The sequence below is a fragment of the Ascaphus truei genome, chromosome 15 (genome assembly GCF_040206685.1).
Source record: "Ascaphus truei isolate aAscTru1 chromosome 15, aAscTru1.hap1, whole genome shotgun sequence".
In the NCBI taxonomy this organism is placed as follows: Eukaryota; Metazoa; Chordata; class Amphibia; order Anura; family Ascaphidae; genus Ascaphus; species Ascaphus truei.
The window spans coordinates 46,095,157-46,116,032 of NC_134497.1; the positions used below are offsets into that span (position 1 = coordinate 46,095,157).

The following is a 20,876-nucleotide window of genomic DNA, read 5'->3' on the forward strand; positions in this document are numbered from 1 at the left end:
AGCGGGGGGGGCTATGTGTGATGGAGCGGGGGGTCTGTGTGAGGGAGCGGGGGGGTCTGTGTGAGGGAGTGGGGGGGCTATGTGTGAGGGAGCAGGGGGGTCAGTGTGAGGGAGCGGGGGTCTGTGTGAGGGAGCGGGGGGGGCTATGTGTGAGGGAGCGGGGGGGCCTGTGTGAGGGAGCGGGGGGGTCTGTGTGAGGGAGCGGGGGGGTCTGTGTGAGGGAGCGGGGGGGTCTGTGTGAGGGAGCGGGGGGGTCTGTGTGAGGGAGCGGGGGGGTCTGTGTGAGGGAGCGGGGGGGTCTGTGTGAGGGAGCAGGGGGGTCTGTGTGAGGGAGCGGGGGGTCTGTGTGAGGGAGCGGGGGGGGGTCTGTGTGAGGGAGCGGGGGGTCTGTGTGAGGGAGAGGGGGGGGTCTGTGTGAGGGAGCGGGGGGTCTGTGTGAGGGAGCGGGGGGGGGTCTGTGTGAGGGAGAGGGGGGGGGCTCCACACAGCCACTGGAGCGCGCGCTGCCATGACCACCCGGGACTTAGCCTAAGCCACGCCCCCAGCAGACACTCTCTAAGCCACGCCCCCGGCAGGGACACTCATGGTGTCTCTTCCCCTTTAATATTAACCCCTCTGCTGCTGGTTATTATTATTGCTGTGATTGGCTGCTGCTGGTCACGTGGTCGCTCTAGACCGGAGGCGCATGAGCAGCAGGAAGCAATCCCTTCTCAGCCGGGCAGAGAGCAGCAGCAGCGTCTCCCCCACATGCAGCAGCTGGGAGGGGCCGGGAGAGTCAGGCAGGATCCCCCCTCTGCGGTGAGTGTCCGCGCGCCGCCGCCTGTATAGCTGCCCCGCCCCCTGAGCCTCTCCTGCGCTAACCAATGAGCGAGCCCCGCTGCTGCAGGGGAAGAACCCCACACATTGTAACTCAGGGAACCTCCTTTACCGGAGCGCGCCGCCTGTATCACGTGATCAGGGCCACTGCTGCTAACAACACGGGGATTGTGGGTAACAGGTGACGCAGCTTCGGACACGCCCCTTTATCCCCGGGCCCCCAGCTCCTAATAATGACAGATACAGTACAAGAGGTTAGATAACACACGGAGAGGGGAGGGGGTATCTGCTGCCAAATCCCGGTCTGGTTCCCTTAGCACAGGGCTCATAAACCCTGCACCAGGGAGCAATGTACTGGGGACACACGAGAGAGATATGTCGCCCCTCCACCCCAATGGGGCCCCATTTGTGGCCCCCAACTCCAGCGGGGGCCCAAGTGCAGCCACCTGCCCTAGTGGGGACTCGTGTTGATCCTCACCCCATTGGGGGCCTGAGTGTAGCCTCCCACTCCAATAAATGTATTAAACACCCCAACAGCTATGGCATATACCCCACAGAGCTTACAATCATTTATACCTGTGTTACCGGGAGAGAATGGGACCCCCGCAGGGTGACACAGAACCGCCCCTGTGATTAAGGCCGAGCAGCGCGTATAGCGATAGCGGTTATTATTTATGTCAATATTGCACACAATCGCTAGATGGCGCTCTAACACTTCCCAATACAGTGCACAGTGAAACAAGCCAATATTAAAGTGTACTGTATAGGAAATATTATTCAAGGATAAACCTTAAATTAATATATGAATCCCATAAAAACACTTCACCAATTACTGCAAACAAACAATAATAAAGTGAATAAATAAGTGCAAACCAGATATCACTCAACCCTATCCCTTAGACTGTTTCAAAAGTCTAGATGTATACAGCTTTCCCAAAATCCAGGGGAGCGATGATGGATGCCATAAAAAAGAAGAGAAACATATATAGTGCAATATGCTAACACAGTGAATAAAGTAAATATAAGAGGGGCTCCCAAATTTCTACTCACAATTGCGCAGAAATAAAGAGCAGTGTGCCAGCCTGTGACTCGTGGTAGTCTGTGGTCTGGGTATTGCAGGTAGTAAGAACTCGGCAGTCTCGGACAAAGAAAGTAACCCATAGTGCAGGTCAAAAAGATAATTTATGAAAACATCAAAAACTCACAAATGGAGGCTTACATAAATAATAATAAGAAAGGCAATGGTGGAAATATACAAAGGTATTCCAGTGAGTCGCAATCTCACCGCTCCGTTGCTCAACCACACACGCCGACAATGTCTTCCGCATCCGGGTCCTCCGCGTCACTTTCCTCTGTGTGAGGGTACAGGGGGGGCGCTCTGTGTGAGGGTGCAGGGGGGGAGCCTCTTGTTATTAACATGGAAAATAAATTAAATGATAAAATCAGGACAAAGAGAGGCAGAGGCCTAGCATGGGCCGTCGCCCACATAAGGGCTGCTGTGACTCTAGAGGGGGGGAGCTGTGGCTGGCTCTCCTCCCCCCACGAGGTTTGTTAGATTTGCGCGTGCGCGCAGACTATTTAAACCCAGAGCTTGCTTGAGCTCTTCATGATTTCGGGGCCTGTTTCCTTTCAAAACATCTAAAACAATTTCATAATGTAATGTAATACTTGCATGTTATACAGAAGTGCTTCAAAGTCCCAGGCAACCGCAACCAGGGGAGAGGGCATGCCCCTAACAAAGGCCCCAACACCGGTCAGCCTTAGCGGTTTGAGCCGTTGGTTAAGTGGGTACCCCGACCTGGAGAAGCAAGGTTCATGGAGCAGGGGGTTTCACATACCAGTGTGGGGGGGGGGGGGGGGGCAGTACAAGCGAGGCGAGTGAGCCGAAATTTGAAATCTAATACGACACACACACACAGACTTAAAGAAAAAATACAGATAAAATTGGAACGTATGGTGGGCCCATCCGCATCCCCCCCTCTCCCCAAGCTAATTATTTCCCCGCTGGCTGTGGTGCCTAAAAAGAACTCGGGCAAATTCAGACTAATACAACACCTGTCATATCCAGGGGGGGGGGGGGAGGTCTGTAAATGATGCCATAGACCCGGAGGTATGCCAGGTACAATACCAATCATTCAACACTGCCATAGAAATAATTAAAACATATGGGGAGGGAGCACTATTGGCTAAAATTGACATAGAATCAGCCTTTCGGCTGTTACTTTTGGCCCCCAGCAGCTTCAGATTCACAGGGTGCAAAATTTGAGGGGCGTATTACATTGATAGATGTCTCTCCATGGGTTGCGCTATTTCATGCTGGATGACTTCCTGCTGGTGAATCCCTCGGGTTCCCTGCTATGCGACAGGCTGCCAGAGAGTACTAAGGGGATTATGAGGGAATTGGGGGTTCCCATAGCAGAGGAGAAAATTGAGGGCCCAACAGAAATACTGTAATTCCTCGGTATAGAGATTGACACGCTGGCAAGGGAATCCCGCTAACCCGCAGACAATGCCAGGAAGCTTAGAACTAGCTTAGGTCAGGTCATGGAGACCAGGAAGGTGACCCAGAAACAAATGCAGTCACTGCTGGGTCTGCTAAACTTCACCTACAGCGTAATCCCCATTGGCAGGATATTTAACCGCAGGTTGGAAAGGGCCACTGTGAGGGCAAGGAAGCCCCAACACCATATCCGAATCACTAGGAAGCTGAGGGCAGACCTGGAGGTATGGGGTTTTTTTGCTCAGGAAATTTAATGGGAGAGGGCTGTGGGTCAGGGACAGCGAGATCAGCGACGCCCTGCCGTTATTTACTGACGCGTCAGGGGGTCACGGGTTTGGGGCATACTTTAGGCCTTCGTCCCGCTGTGTCCGGCGGAGCGCGCAGCCGAGTGCGCGTTACCCACCATCACCTGGTATCCGCCCGAGCCGGTCCCAGTCCCCCCTCGCTGCACGGCTCACTATGCTCTGTGATGCTTCAGCCGCCAGGGGATGCACGAGAATTGAGATCCCTAGCGTTGACGCATTATGTGGTGCGCTGTTGAGCCTATCAGCGGCGGGGGCGGGGCCTGAAGCTGTCACAGCTTCCCCCACCTCCAAAAGGTAGGGGCGGGGGGAAGTGTGTTTGAGTGTATGTAAGTCAGGCCTGCACAACTCGTAAAGTGCGAAGGGCCGAACTGCTCCAAGGAAAAAAAAATTGGGCCGCACGGGTAAAATCATCATCATCTCTCCTCCAGCACCTATCATCATCATCATATCTCCCCCAGCACCCCTCATCATCATCCTCATATCTCCCCCAGCACCCTTCATCATCATCCTCATATCTCCCCCAGAACCCAACACTATCAACCTTTGCGATACTCCCCATCTATCTCTCATACCCCCATCTCTCTCCCTCACCCACACACATAATACCCCCCCTCCACATCAAACACACAATACCCCCCTGCACACCACACACATTCCACCCCCCTGCACTTCACATCCCTCTCCCCCTTGCAGCTCACATCCCTCTCCCTCCTTGCAGCTCACATCCCTCCCCCCTTGCAGCTCACATCCCTCCCCCCTTGCAGCTCACATCCCTCTCCCCCTTGCAGCTCACATCACTCGCCCCCCTTGCACCTCACATCACTCTCCCCCCTTGCACCTCATATCACTCTCCCCCCTTGCACCTCACATCACTCTCCCCCCCTTGCACCTCACATCACTCTCCCCCCTTGGGTGAATGACGGTTGACAGTGACTGGGTGGGAGACAGTGACTGGGTGGGAGACAGTGACTGGGTGGGTGGGAGACAGTGACTGGGTGGGTGGGAGACAGTGACTGGGTGGGTGGGAGACAGTGACTGGGTGGGTGGGAGACAGTGACTAACAGTGACTGGGTGGGAGACAGTGACTGCGTGGGTGGGAGACAGTGACTGGGTGGGTGGGAGACGGTGACTGGGTGGGTGGGAGACAGTGACTAACAGTGACTGGGTGGGAGACAGTGACTGGGTGACAGTGACTGGGTTGGAGACAGTGACTGGGTGGGTGGGAGACAGTGACTAACAGTGACTGGGTGGGAGACAGTGACTGGGTGGGTGGGAGACAGTGTCTGGGTGGGAGACAGTGACTGGGTGGGTGGGAGACAGTGACTAACAGTGACTGGTTGGGAGACAGTGGCTGGGTGACAGTGACTTGGTGACAGGGTGACAGTGACTGGGTGGGAGACAGTGACTGGGTGGGTGACAGTGACTGGGTGGGTGACAGGGTGACAGTGACTGGGTGGGTGGGAGACAGTGACTGGGTGGGTGGGAGACAGTGACTGGGTGGGTGGGAGACAGTGACTGGGTGACAGGGTGACAGTGACTGGGTGACAGGGTGACAGTGACTGGGTGGGTGACAGTGACTGGGTGGGTGACTGGGTGGGTAACAGTGACTGGGTGGATGACAGTGACTGGGTGGGTGGGAGACAGTGACTGGGTGGGTGGGAGACAGTGACTGGGTGGGTGGGAGACAGTGACTGGGTGGGTGGGAGACAGTGACTGGGTGGGTGGGAGACAGTGTCTGGGTGGGTGGGAGACAGTGACTAACAGTGACTGGGTGGGTGGGAGACAGTGACTAACAGTGACTGGGTGGGAGACAGTGACTGGGTGACACGGTGACAGTGACTTACCTTGACCGGGTGGGTGCAGGTTGCCGCCGGACGCTTTCCCCTCCTGCCCCCGATATCCCTGCGGCAGCTGCCCGGGACGGGAGGTGGGCTTGGGGGCGCGGGCTGGGGGGAGGAGGGCACGGGAGGTGAGCTCGTGGGGGATGCGGGAAGCTGGCCGCGGAGGGAAGCGGTGAGAAGCAGGCCGCTGGAGCAGCTGACTTATTAATTGTTACTTCCCCCTCTGCCCCACGTTGGGAGCAGGGGGGGGGGAGCAGGCCCGCAGAGGAGCTGCATGTTGCTTCCCCCCCCGCCCCACGTTGGGAGCAGGGGGGGGGGGAGCGGGCCCGCAGAGGAGCTGCGTGTTGCTTCCCCCCCGCCCCACGTTGGGAGCAGGGGGGGGGGAGCGGGCCCGCAGAGGAGCTGCGTGTTGTTTCCCCTCCGCCCCATGTTGGGAGCAGGGGGCGGGAGCGGGCCCGCAGAGGAGCTGCATGTTGCTTCCCCCTCCGCCCCACGTTGGGAGCGGGGGGGGGGGGGGAGCGGGCCCGCAGAGGAGCTGCGTGTTGCTTATAGGAGAGGAGGGCATGTGTGGGGGGGGGGCTGCTTACCTTCCAGCAGGCAGCAGCACCCTCCTGCAGCCCGGGAGACCCCTGCTGCAGCCATCTGCGCAACCCCCCTACCCCCCACAACGCTGCTCCTTACAGACCGCAAATCGCGGTCAAGTGCCTCTCCTCGCGCCGCCTGTCTGCAGTGCGGGCGTGCGTCTGAGGCAGCGGGGCCTTAGCCTAAGAGGAGAGTAGTGTGCAGGTCCATGGCCAACTGATTGGGCGGAGACGGGGCTAACTAAGAACATGGCTTTCCTGGAGTTGTTCCCCATTATAGCAGCAGTGGAGTTATGGGCAAAGGAGTTGGCAAACAAGCATATAGTATTCTGGTCAGACAATTTGGGGGTGATAGAGGCAGTGACTGGCCTATCGGTGGCAACATCACCACCAGTGATAAGGTTATTGCGCAGGCTGGTCCTGCAGTGCATGCTGGGAAATATAAACTTTAAAGCAAAGGATGTCCCAGGGAAGCTTAATATAATCGCAGATGCATTATCTCGCTTTAACTGGCCTGCATTTAGGTGGGCAGCCCCAGGCGCGCAGGAAAGAGGTTTAACCTGCCCAAATTACCTGTATGAGTTAGGGCACAGGGATTTATGGATTTGGTGCAGCAATCGCTAGCCTTCCGCACGTGGAAAACGTATAACAACGCATGGCGGCAGTGGCGCAGTTTCAGGAAGGCCTCTGAGCGGAGCAGTAAGGTTAGGGGAACCCATCAGCTAATCAATTTTTTACTTACCCAGAAGCGGGCAGGCATGTCGCGGGCATTGCATTTTTTCTGTAGTTGCGGGTGCAGGTAGATATCTCCAAGGACTTCCTCCTTAGGCGGATACTGATTGGTTAGGGCAAAGGGGAGATCAAGCAGGGGGATAAGAGGGAGCCAGTAACAGTGGAGAGGTTGCAGAGCTTGAACAAGGCGGCAGAGTCAGTATGCGCAGAACCTTTCGATATCAATTTATTTCAAGCGGCTTTCACTTTTGCCTTCTTTGGATCCTTTAGAGTAGGGGAACTGGTAGCAGCATCAAAAACTAGCAGGGACATTGGCCTGCTGTTCGGAAATGTGATTATAAGGGAGAAGATACTGTAGCATGCCGCATACACAGGTCAAAAACTGACCAATCGGGGAAAGGGGCCTGGGTACATCTGAGAGCATGAGAACAGGAGGGTGTACCTTATGAGGGCGGCAAAGATATCCTCATGCATAAAGATTCAACTCCTCTAACTAAATTTTAGTTCAACAGGATTTTTAAACGTTGCTTTGAAACAGGAGGCATAGATGCCACCAACTTTGGGCCCCACTCGTTTCGGATTGGGGCGGCAACGGTAGCCTCCGAGTGGCGGCTGCCTATCGCGCAGAGTAAGGAACTGGGGAGATGGAAATCAAATGATTACAAGGGGTACGTTAGGTCCCAGCAGGAGAGTAATTAAATAATCGTGCAGTCCTAACATGCTTTCTGTCTTCACAGCGGGAAAAGCAGGCGCAGCGCGGGAAGTCTGGCTGATAGGTCATTCTTTCATTTACTGGGCCCGGGAGCGGGCAGCGAGCACGCTGGGTCTGCAGCTGGGAATCCCACGAGAGAGCATGAACATACGGTGGCTGGGTAAGAGAGGAATGTGCTGGAAAGATTTGGTGCCGACCACCACAAGTGCGCTGGCAGTCTATGGATGAAAGCCCCACGTGATAATGATCCACCTGGGCAGGAACTAAATGGTGTCCACCAAGTCTTTAGACTTAATCCTCCAGATACGCGCCGACTGCGCCAGTGTTAAAGCCCTCTGGAGTGACCCAGTCGTTATTTGGTCAGAAATTATACCTCGGCTGGTATGGAGGGGGGCGCGCGGTTGGGTGGGCATTGAGAAGGCAAGGCAAGAAGTGGACAGAGATATTCGTAAGTTCATCCTCTCTTGTGGGGGCTGACTGTGAAGCATGTGGAATTTGAGGACAGGGGGCGTACTTGGCACAGGAGAGACCAGTCACGGTTTAGGGTCACAGCTTGGTGTGTGGGATGAGTCCCCAATAAGTAGCCTTAGTGGGTCCGGTGGCAGAACTGTCAGGCCAGTCATCGTAGGGACACCATGAATACCTGAAATGGGGCTCAGGCGGCCATAATAAGGGGGACCTAGAGTGAGCGGATGACGGGGCGGTCGGGAGATGAAATCTGCCGGACGGTAGATTAGGGCGGTTTGGAGAAGGGCTCCCGCCGGAAGATACCGAGAATAGTGCTGACGACAAATGAATAGCGACTGGCTGACGGTTTATTTTCAAGTATGGTTAAGGCAATACAGCTGTGACCAATTTTTACTTCCACAAAACTGCGCCGTCTCAGTTTGTTAGGTGGGGTATAAGTAAACCACGCGGTAGGCACACTAAGCCTTTATCTGCATTTCAAAGACAAAACCAGCAGCCCTGCCTGTGCTGCCCCAGCCCTCTGTGAGAGGCACAGAGAGAACGTGTGTGTGTGTGTGTGTGTGTGTCTCCGACTGCAGCAGAGAGATCAGAGCACAGCCGCCTAGCCTGCGGCTTAAATGCAGAGCACTGTAAGTTTGTATGTATGTATGTATGTATATAGACACATATCCACCAAGCAGATTGAATAGAGTCTGACCACTCCTCGTGTATATATTCCAAGATGGTGACTTCCACATCAGCTGGTATGGCGTTTGTGACAACCCTACGCGATATACTGTATATGTTCACTTCAAAACCTGTAGAGAAGAAAAGACACGTCACATTATTAACAACTTGTATCTTTTTTCAGCTCTTCCTTTATAAAATAGACATTACTTTGAGACCTCATTAACTGTCCCAATTTTAGGTTTGTAAATTGTGCAAGAAACGAGGAAGAACAGAACCTTGTGGCGTTGCAGGACCACAGGAAAATCTACTACAGAACCTGCACAGGCCTCCCCCCACACACAGGGCTCCTGGTCTGGTATGGAGATGAATATGGGAAAGAGCTTGGTATCAGGTGGCGTACACTGTGGAAAAGTAACGCGCCAGCACTAGGTAATCAGGAATATGTGTGTTGTGTGGTTTTTACATCTCTATTGTTAAATTGCAAATATTGATAGATCTGCATTCACCATTACGGGTCAACTAGAACTTAATATCACTAAAGCTGACTTGAGTCAAAGGGCCAGACACATCAAGCTGCGGTAACCAAAAATGCCGTGTTACTGCCCATAAAAACAGTGCCTTATTATTGTGCAATGAATCAGCGTTGCAGCGGCAAAAATAAAGCACTTTTATCGGACCCGTTAAAAGCACCGGAACTGATACCAATCAGTTATAATACCGCATTTTCATGTAAAAACTGACATACATAATGTTCTGATATTTATCGGAACGGGATGAACGGCAGAAATACCGCAAATATTTCATCACCTACTCCAGGCTGGCGGTAGCCCTGTCTTTCTTATGTATATAATGGCCAACATACTTATATACATAGGCAAGTTAAGCTAAACCAACATGGAATAAATGATAAAATAGTTATTACAGTACATATTAACCCCTTAGTAGTCCATCGGTTTCGATGACTAGCTGACCACAAACAGGATAATATACACACTACACTACCTATCCCCCCCCCCCCCCTTTGCCACCTTAGTGGCTAGTAAAGCATGGTTAGTTCTTGATTTGTCCCGCAGGCATAAACAAAACACTACGGCTCAGATACATCAAATTCTGTTAAAGTGGAGGTAATATCGCACCCAGGGAAATAATAAACTAACGGGTATTATTACCGCAATTTTAAGGTGTTATATATCAAGATCGAGGTAATAATATACGGTGTGCAATATTTGGGCCAATCTCGCGATATGGTAATCAAAGCGAGAGTTAATAATGTGTTACATACCGCATTGGGTTAATATTTCTATCATAGGCTTCTGTAATGTCTCGTATTACAGAAACCTATGATCAAAATAACATTAACCCATTTCATGCCTGTGGTTACCAAGGTATACCACTGGCACCAAAGGGGTTAATACTTTATTTTAAAAAAACATTACCTAAACCTGTTGACCCTTTAAGTGGCCAGTAAAGCATTGCCATTCTAGTCGCTAAGGTAATTAAGGGGTTAACCCCTCATCAGCACCCCCCCAGCACAGGAAGCCTAACCACCCTCCCCGGGGCAACTACCGCTATCACCCACGTCCCCTACCTCCGCCCCTCTTCTAGACTAATGCCCAATATCCCTACTAGACAAATGTGGTTTTAAACATTAACATAAAATATATACATTAGACAAAAAAAAGGTAGCGCTAATCTAAAGGAAGACCCGCAGCCTTTGATATAACTCTGACCCCCCGGGTCAGATATAGAACAGGAAAAAAACGTTATATCTATGGCGCTGGGTCACAGGCATAAAGAAATTAGTAAAAAAGTGTTATACAACCAGTGAATGGATGTGCTCCGCTGGAACTCTTCCAATGAAGGCAGTGAATCATGTAAGAAAAACAAAAACAGACATAGTGTAATACAGTAACTATACAAAACACTTAACACTAAACAGACATCTGCTGAGACAAGGACTGTAATAAAAAGTATCACATTTAATAAAACAACATTAAAAAGATGGGTCAAGTCTGCATCGAAGCCACAGAAGAAATGCCCGCTTACTAGACATTCATTAAATGCTTGCAGTGGATATATTGGAGAGTATCCCCTCTCTTATAAGCCACACCACGTGTTCTGGCGTCCGACCGGAGCTCTAGGGGAAAACCCTTTCCTGCTTGTGCTGCTGTGGGTCTCTGCACCTCAGGTATGCCGGCTGGTGTGTGCTGGAGAATCTGCAGTCACGTGTGCTGCTTGGTGGCAGGACACGTGCCGGTATCTGCAGCCCAGCAATAGGATGTGCAGCCAGATCTATGGGGCAGCCGCCAAAACCAGAGACCGCAACTGCGGAGTAGCTGTGGAGGAGGTCCAGGCAGTGTAGTGGATCCTGCAGTGGCAGCTGTGCAAACGTAGACCACCCTACGCGTTTCGGAAGACTGCGCTTCCTTCCTCAGGGGTAAAAAAGTAGTCCCTTTGCCCTGCAATGTCCTCATATATATAGTCCCGGTTTAAAGGTATATACACTACCAATACAAGTGTGGACATGCGCAATGGTTCTACTAATGTATCCTGTGTCTCAGCAACAACAATACAGGACTACACAATACACAAACATACAAAAATTACAAAAAAAAACTACATAATAATTAAACAATCATATGATATTACCTAAATGGAACAAAGGAAGAAGAAAAACAAAATTACACACAACATAAAAATTATTATGAGGGTATAGTAGTTCCCTTATAGGGATATGCAACCCCTAAAATCATAGAATGTGTCTATGCATAAACTATCTCACAACAGTATAAATGATATCTCATCACTGATGTTCTGATGAGTGAATCAATATGCTAAGGACAGTGTGCAAACGGAGCTGGCCTGACATTGCACAAGCGAATACATAAAGAAGCAAACAGGACTAGCTAACCCTCAAGCTGCTCCAAGCAGGACGCAAATACCCAGTCTGACAAATGTTGTCAAGGATGGCTGTCAGAAAAATAATATAAAAAAAAAAAAAAAAGTGCAAAGGGTATATAGTATTATTATAGTAATCGTGTACTATGCCTAATTAGTGCAAAAGACCCTGTAATAGGGAACTATACTTGTGTGTAAGGTGAATAATATTAATGAATACAGTATCTAAGTATGAATCAGAAAAAGGGGATTAGTGTGTAAACCATAGGTACCACATCACTTCCTCCAGGTGCATAATAAGGACCCCACGGGACTGAAATGTGTGGCCATAGAGGCACTCACACCCAACTGGAGAGGTGGCAACATCAGTAGTCTCCTAGGGAAGAAAGAGTCCTTTTGGATATACGAGCTGAAGACCCTGACTCCACTGGGTCTCAACATCGAGTTCGACCTCAGGGCTTTTCTAGTTAACAAATAAAATTAAATATTATAACATAAAATTAAAGGATTTAATGTGGTACCTATGGTTTACACACTAATCCCCTTTTTCTGATTCATACTTAGATACTGTATTCATTAATATTATTCACCTTACACACTATAATATAGTTCCCTATTACAGGGTCTTTTGCACTAATTAGGCATAGTACACGATTACTATAATAATACTATATACCCTTTGCACTTTTTTTTTTTTTTTTATATTATTTTTCTGACAGCCATCCTTGACAACATTTGTCAGACTGGGTATTTGCGTCCTGCTTGGAGCAGCTTGAGGGTTAGCTAGTCCTGTTTGCTTCTTTATGTATTCGCTTGTGCAATGTCAGGCCAGCTCCGTTTGCACACTGTCCTTAGCATATTGATTCACTCATCAGAACATCAGTGATGAGATATCATTTATACTGTTGTGAGATAGAATGTGTCTATGCATAAACTATGATTTTAGGGGTTGCATATCCCTATAAGGGAACTACTATACCCTCATAATAATTTTTATGTTGTGTGTAATTTTGTTTTTCTTCTTCCTTTGTTCCATTTAGGTAATATCATATGATTGTTTAATTATTATGTAGTTTTTTTTTTGTAATTTTTGTATGTTTGTGTATTGTGTAGTCCTGTATTGTTGTTGCTGAGACACAGGATACATTAGTAGAACCATTGCGCATGTCCACACTTGTATTGGTAGTGTATATACCTTTAAACCGGGACTATATATATGAGGACATTGCAGGGCAAAGGGACTACTTTTTTACCCCTGAGGAAGGAAGCGCAGTCTTCCGAAACGCGTAGGGTGGTCTACGTTTGCACAGCTGCCACTGCAGGATCCACTACACTGCCTGGACCTCCTCCACACCTACTCCGCAGTTGCGGTCTCTGGTTTTGGCGGCTGCCCCATAGATCTGGCTGCACATCCTATTGCTGGGCTGCAGATACCGGCACGTATCCTGCCACCAAGCAGCACACGTGACTGCAGATTCTCCAGCACACACCAGCCGGCATACCTGAGGTGCAGAGACCCACGGCAGCACAAGCAGGAAAGGGTTTTCCCCTAGAGCTCCGGTCGGACGCCAGAACACGTGGTGTGGCTTATAAGAGAGGGGATACTCTCCAATATATCCACTGCAAGCATTTAATGAATGTCTAGTAAGCGGGCATTTCTTCTGTGGCTTCGATGCAGACGTGACCCATCTTTTTAATGTTGTTGTATTAAATGTGATACTTTTTATTACAGTCCTTGTCTCAGCAGATGTCTGTTTAGTGTTAAGTGTTTTGTATAGTTACTGTATTACACTATGTCTGTTTTTGTTTTTCTTACATGATTCACTGCCTTCATTGGAAGAGTTCCAGCGGAGCACATCCATTCACTGGTTGTATAACACTTTTTTACTAATTTCTTTATGCCTGTGACCCAGCGCCATAGATATAACGTTTTTTTCCTATAAAATATATACATGTTTAAAGCAAAACAAAAAAGAACATTCAAAATACAGTTTACATATTTAACCATTGATTATCACTGTGGATAACTTGGCCCTCTCAATGGGGGGCCCAGATAGCCACATTGGCGATAAATGGTAACCCAGTAATAAATAAACACATCAACAATATTAAAATACATTAATAACCCCCCTTCATTACCTCAGGGGCTAACCGCTACGGCAATGAAGGGATTCGGTGGGTGTACCATGTGATGAATGCACTTTTTTGGATGCTGGGAAGTCACCTTAAAGGGAGGGAATTGCATTTCTTTTTTTGGAATCACATTCCATGATTGTGCATTGTGTTTGCATTTTCCCCACCACTATTGTGTGTTTGTGATAGATATCTAACACACACACACATTGCAAAGCCAGTATGAACCAACCTCTCACTGATGAGACCCATTAAGGTTGAAACATGTCTGTGAGTGGTTTCACTGGGTTTGCATCTAATCCCGTGTTGTGTTTGAAAGCTGTGTGAACAGCATTGCATTTGCTTATATGGGCTCCATGTAAATGGTCTTTCAAGCAAAAGGTGACACGTGCTCATTTGCATGTAATTTCCCAGAATCCCGTGCTGTAGTGGAAGCACTGTATGCTAAGTGATAATGGTTGAAAGGCAGGGTTGCATACCTGTCAGACATGTGAATGTGCTCATAAGTGATTAGATATAGATATCTAACATTGTTATGTTTATTGAGTTATGATATCAAAGTTATTTCACTATTTAGTCATTTCACTCTTGTGCTCACAAGTGATATTCTTTATTGGCTATATGCCAACGGTGGAGGTTTTTTTGTTGCCTTTTTTTTCACCCACCATAACTTAAAATGTATATGGTATGTATGTATGTATATAGATATATAGACATCTATACTTGTAGAAAACAAAAAGGGACAGTGCGGGCTCCATAGTGTAAAAAGTACAAGGTTTTATTAACATGAGCTAAAATCAGGTCACTTACAACAATTCGGTAGAACTTGCGCATTGGACGCGAGCGTCAGTCTCCTGTTGTTCTCCTGCCAGTATGGAGCTCCTGTCTCGTAGCTGGAGGCATGTAGAAATCTTTCCTTAACCACAGCCGGGTACCTCCGATGGTGTGCGTCCACACAACGGCTCTCCGGCACAATGAAACACGCTCTCCTAGTTCTGCAATTACACAGCTCCCCTCGGTTGTAGCAGAGAACCAATGAAACAGGTTCGTGGCTCAGCCAATCGCTTTCAGTTCTTACGCGTTTCGTCGCAAAAAGTTGCGGCGACTTTTTCAGAGGGTAAGGAATGACATGATAATCATACCTTATATAGTCCAAATTGGATGATTACTAATTGCATCAGTTACCACCCTTATTTAATAAGTGGATCAGAGTGACTATTGGTCAAACGGCTTGGAATTCAATGACTACACACATACAATATTAAAATGACAAAAATGGAACAAAAAACATCTGGCACAATATAAAGGAATTGGATTGAGGCAGGGGAGAATAGCAATCCTAATACATAAATTATAATTACCATTTAATAAACCAAGGAACCACAATAATAAATACTAGCATAAAATTAAAATATATAAACATAAAAGAAAATCCAATGTTTATTGAACAAGTAAAAACTTGTGGACACATACAGATGGGAATAGCCAAAGAAGTGGCAACAGATAAATTGGTGAAAATGTAAATCAAATGCTGCCTAAACACCTGTGGTTTCCCTAAACCACATTAACTACTGAACTAAACCTAATGGTGTTCATAGCGCAATATTGATAAATAGTGCAATATAATGTGCAGATAACCCAGTGATAAAATATATAAACACTGATTACACATCTACTGCTGCTCCATGGGACCGAATCCTCTCTGCTGTAGGCTCCTGGTTAACCTCATATGCAGAAGAAAACACAGATGCCAACACAATAGTGCATTAACATTTACTTGATGCAAAACATACAGGGGAAAGGAAACACTCACAATTTCCCCGTAGTTTAAATCGGAGAGAGTGACAATGGGCGCACTCAGCTCTACCCCAGACTCGGCTTCCTGATGTATGTGTGTATGCAGGCAAAGTCCTTCCCAATCGCGTCTCTCACTCGCGTCAGGGGATGCTCCGCCTCCTTCACACGTCTGCCAATGGGAGTCCTTGCAGAGTGGGTACGGTGGCCATGTGTGTGTATGTATGTATGTATGTGTATGTATGTGTGTATGTCATTTCACTCTTATGTTAAATTATATTACTAATAATTTCTCCTCTGGTGTGTGTGTGTGTGTGTGTGTGTGTGTGTGTGTGTGTGTATATATATATATATATATATATATATATATATATATATATATATATATATTGTGTGTGTGTGTGTGTGTATATTGTGTATGTGTAAAACCATAGGAGAAATTATTAATAATATAATTTAACATAAGAGTGAAATAACTGGGTGATATCATATAACTCAATAAACATAAAAATGTTAGATATCTTTATCTATATCTAATCACTTGTGAGCACATTCACATGTCTTAGATAGGTCTGCAACTCAGCCTTTCACCATTATCATCTAGCATACAGTGCTTCCACTGTGGCAAGGGATTCTGGGAAATGACATGCAATTGAGCTCACGGTGCCACCTTTTGCATGAAATCCATTTTTACATGGAACCCTTATAAACTAATGCTCGCTGTTCATATAGCTTTTAAGCACAGCAAGGGATTAGATGCAATGCCAGTAAAACTGTTCACAGACAGCTGTTTCAACCTTTTGGGTCTCATCAGTGTGAGGCTGGTTGTACTGGCTCTGTACAGTCGCCTTTTTCACCCACCATAACTTTTATATAAAGTATGGTAAACCTAGCAATCCTTGAATTGCAGCGTCCGTACAACTAGCCGCACACTGATCCCAAAAGGTCGAAACGGCTGTCTGTGAGTGGTTTTACTGGCTTTGCATCTAATCCCATGCTGTGGGAACACAAGTACAGACTCATTGTTCCTAAATAAAAGTTTTTTTATCAATTGTATTAAAAAATTACACAGTTCTAGAATTCACTGGATTATACTGGTATAGCTTAATTAAGTCTGAATAATATCTGTGATGTCAAATTGGGCATTTAGTTCCTGATTTAACAATGGAGATTTTTGCAGAAAGTTGGGTCGTCCTATAACTATTAGGGACCTGGTACATGGTGCGGTAACGGGAACACCCAGTGACTGATATGTGAGCTTCTAATGAAACACGTATTCTATTCATTGTACAAACAGTTTTTAATTATTCCTTCACAACTGAAACTATCGACTTACTATCTATCAAAGGAGTTGAAAAGATTTCTGCCACTTTAATTGGTGTTTTGCAGCTAGTGAGATTTCCTGTTAAATATTATGATCCACTTTAAATACTTTCATCCTGAACTTTTTGTGATATGCCAACTTACCTCTCCTCCATGACCTTTTGTAAGACAGTTTGTGTAACAGTGACTTTTTTTGTTTCGTCTAGTACAAAGACAAGCACCAATAATCCACCCATGCCAACCAACACTGTGAGGTTGCTTTTAGCAGTCAGGATTATCTCCTTAAACATCTGAAGTTCCAACACCCAAATGAGTATATGGAAAAGATGAGGACAGAATAATCTTGCAACATTCCAATAAATGACAGAAAATGCATCTTTCAATCAATCAAGGCAATTAATAAACAATGTAACTGCTTCTCATTCCAAAAAATATGTATTAGCTGCTGCCACAGGAAAAGATCTTGGAGAAAGTGGGAAGAATCTGACTTGATTATCAGACCAAAACCCACAGAAAAGGACACAGACCGCATGTATGTGGGGAATGTGGGAAGGGATTTAGTCGGCTATCCAGCATGAACACACACATGAGGACACACACAGGGGAGAGACCACATGTGTGTGGGGAATGCGGAAAGGGATTTAGTGACTTATCCGACCTGATCAAACACACGAGGACACACACAGGGGAGAGACCGTATGTATGTGGGGAATGTGGGAAGGGATTTAGTGTGTCACACAGCCTGAACAAACACAAGAGGACACACACAGGGGAGAGACCACATGTATGTGGGGAATGTGGGAAGGGATTTAGTGACTTATCCAACCTGATCAAACACACGAGGACACACACAGGGGAGAGACCGTATGTATGTGGGGAATGTGGGAAGGGATTTAGTGTGTCACACAGCCTGAACAAACACAAGAGGACACACACAGGGGAGAGACCGCATGTTTGTGGGGAATGCGGGAAGGGATTTCGTGACTTATCCCACCTGAACAAACACACGAGGACACACACAGGGGAGAGACCGCATGTATGTGGGGAATGTGGGAAGGGATTTAGTGAGTTATCCCACCTGAACACGCACAAGAGGACACACACAGGGGAGAGACCGCATGTATGTGGGGAATGCGGGAAGGGATTTCGTGACTTATCCCACCTGAACAAACACACGAGGACACACACAGGGGAGAGACCGTATGTATGTGGGGAATGTGGGCAGGGATTTAGTGTGTCATCCAACCTGAACACGCACAAGAGGACACACACAGGGGAGAGACCGCATGTGTGTGGGGAATGCGGGAAGGAATTTATTGAGTTATCCAACCTGAACACGCACAAGAGGACACACACAGGGGAGAGACCTTATGTATGTGGGAAATGCGGGAAGGGATTTAGTGACTTATCCAACCTGAACACACACAAGAGGACACACACAGGGGAAAGACCGTATGTATGTGGGGAATGTGGGAAGGGATTTAGTGTGTCATCCAACCTGAACATACACAAGAGGACACACACAGGGGAGAGACCGCATGTATGTGGTGAATGTGGGATGGGATTTGTTCAGTTATCCAACCTGAACAGACACATGAGGACACACAGGGGAGAGACCTTTCTCTAAAGCCAGGCATGTTATAACTTTTTTAATGCAGGTTATTTGTATCATTCTTACTGTAGTTTGATTGAAAGAAAAAGTTCTTAATGTTTTATATTTCCATGCTGTTGGTCCTAATAAAATGTGTGTTCCCCATTATGCTGAAGCGGTTTATAGTCTCGCTTAGCTGTGAATCAGAATAGTTTCAGCGTGACCAATGGGCCGCCAGCATTGGGCCGCAGACTGTTTATGGTAGGGGGTTTTAGGGTAAGTGCTTGAGGTAGGGATTTAGGCACTTACCTTAACAGCCAAGTGGCCAGCGGTGGGGAGAGTCGAGGTGAAATGGCCGTGACCAAATGTCCTAGAGTGTCCTGTGAATACTGAAGTGGAGGACAGAGACACCGACTAACGTCCCCAGTGAGGGACATTAATGCAGCCGCCTTTACATACTGTCATGTTCCTTTAATATCTCTAGAGATATTAATGCACCTGAGGGGGTTAAGTGTCCCTTTATTAATGACATATACATATGCAGTAATGATGTAACAAGTGGTGCCACCTCACACAGGGACCTTTCCCACTGAGGGTTACACTTGCACACCTCTAAGGGCAGAGATTCATGTTACACATGCGCTGGCGTTACCTCCCCACAAGCATATTGCCAGGCTGAGGGAGGTATTCCTATGGGAATCTGAGGCCAAAATCTATGGTCAGAGTCAAGGAGACACACCCCCAACTTTATTTTGTATTTTAACTCTAACCCAGAATGAAAAGCATTTAGCTGGGGGAGCACGGCACTGGGGGAGTGGGGGCACGGGACTGGAAGCACCTCGTTCAAAGTGAGCTTTGTGTTACCAGGCAGATCTCTCTCTTTCGCTGTCTGGTACGATACCGTTTTTACGCGAAATCAGGGACAGCACTCAGGTAAGTCAGGTGAAAGAGTTTTGTTTTGAAATGAAATGACACTGGATACAGACGTTTCGGTCCCACAAATGGGACCTTTCTCAAGGTGGTGTAGTTAGTGAAAGACAGTTTAACACAACTACCCTACATGTCAGGTGTGGCTAATGGCTCTTAATTGCAACCAATTATGTAATTAAATTATTGAACCTGGCAAAAGCCTGCCCAACCTCTGTTCCTGCAGACACTTTGGAATGCGTCTCTAGCCTCCTAGATTCCGGTATGCAGACGTCTGGAGCTGAGGACTCTAGGCGCATGCGCAGTGAACAGTTCCCTTCTGTTAACTGCTTGCGCTCTGCTTAGCTGAAATCCAACGTTGCTAGGCATTCTCTGAGACGTGGCAGCCATCTTGAATTCAATGCGCATCGGTAGAAGGTATAAAAAAGTCCTCCCGATCCTGCTTTTGACATATACCCTGCTTCCAAAGAGCCTGAAACAGTAATTCAGCTGCTGGAACTGATCTAGACATCGCTGTAAGCAGGAACACGCTGAAAACAAAATGTTAAAACACCCAAATTGTGCTTTAAAAAAAAATCATGGTGAAAGTACATATATACAGTTGTGTGAAAAAGAAAGTAAACCCTCTTTGAATTCTATGGGTTTATATATCGGGACATAATAACAATCATCAGTTCCTTAACAAGTCTAAAAAATAGAATGCAGTGTTTGTTGGTGCAACGCACAGCATAAAGGGTGATAGCAGGTCTGGCAAAAAAATTATTTATTGAAGGGACATAAAAAACGGAAGGCTGCAACCTTCTACGCGTTTCGTGCAGACAAATGCACTTTATCAAGAAGTGAATTAACATGGTACACATCACACTATATATAGCCACAGTCTGCCGATTTGGCGCCAAAAACACTAATTGGTAACCTCATAATGATAATGATAGGAGGAACTGTTCTACTCTCAACGGGTTCCTGACTCAGTCTGAGGCTCTCACTAATCGGTTTATTGAAAGGGGTTACAACAGGGAGACCCTCCAATCCATAGTGGAAGAAATAACAAAAAGAGAGAGAAGTACATTACTTCCCACCAGGGAGTCGAGGGCGAGGGATGTTGGTCAAAAAGGGGATATGAAGAGACTGGGAAATACGCCCCCTCTGTTTATTTCACAATACAGTAAAGCCAGTGGCCAAGTGAACAAGATAATTAATAAACATTGGGGCTTACTGCGTATGGACCCTATTCTGGGTGAGTACACCAAAATGGGACCTAAGATTGTCTATAGGAAAGCGAAAACCATTGCCAACTATTTATCTCCTAGTGTTATTCCTGATGTAATTACCAACACGAATACATTCAGTACAAAGGGTTCGTTTAGATGCAACAATTGCAGCATGTGTAGGTACATGAAACCCTCCAGATGTGTCTTTTCCCACAGCCCCCATAGACGTTTTAACATTGGTAACTTTATTAATTGTAATACGTCTTTCGTGGTCTATGCCATTAATTGTGGCTGTGGGAAAAGATATGTCGGAAGGACAACAAGGGCCCTTAAGATTAGAATGCAGGAGCATTTTAGACTTATTAAAAAAGGAGA

At 47.3% G+C, this 20,876-nt stretch overlaps 1 protein-coding gene across 1 annotated transcript in view; it reads left to right on the top strand.

Annotated features, from left to right (window-relative positions):
• Positions 1-570: 570 nt before the first annotated feature.
• LOC142466382 (uncharacterized) overlaps positions 571-20,876 on the top strand; it is a 62,069-nt gene continuing 41,763 nt past the window's right edge. Inside the window, 5 exon segments of the mRNA XM_075571239.1 lie at positions 571-798; positions 7,513-7,647; positions 8,863-9,053; positions 16,979-18,396; positions 19,284-19,296. Coding sequence (XP_075427354.1) covers positions 17,347-18,396; positions 19,284-19,296 — 1,063 coding nt within the window. The 5' untranslated portion in view covers positions 571-798; positions 7,513-7,647; positions 8,863-9,053; positions 16,979-17,346.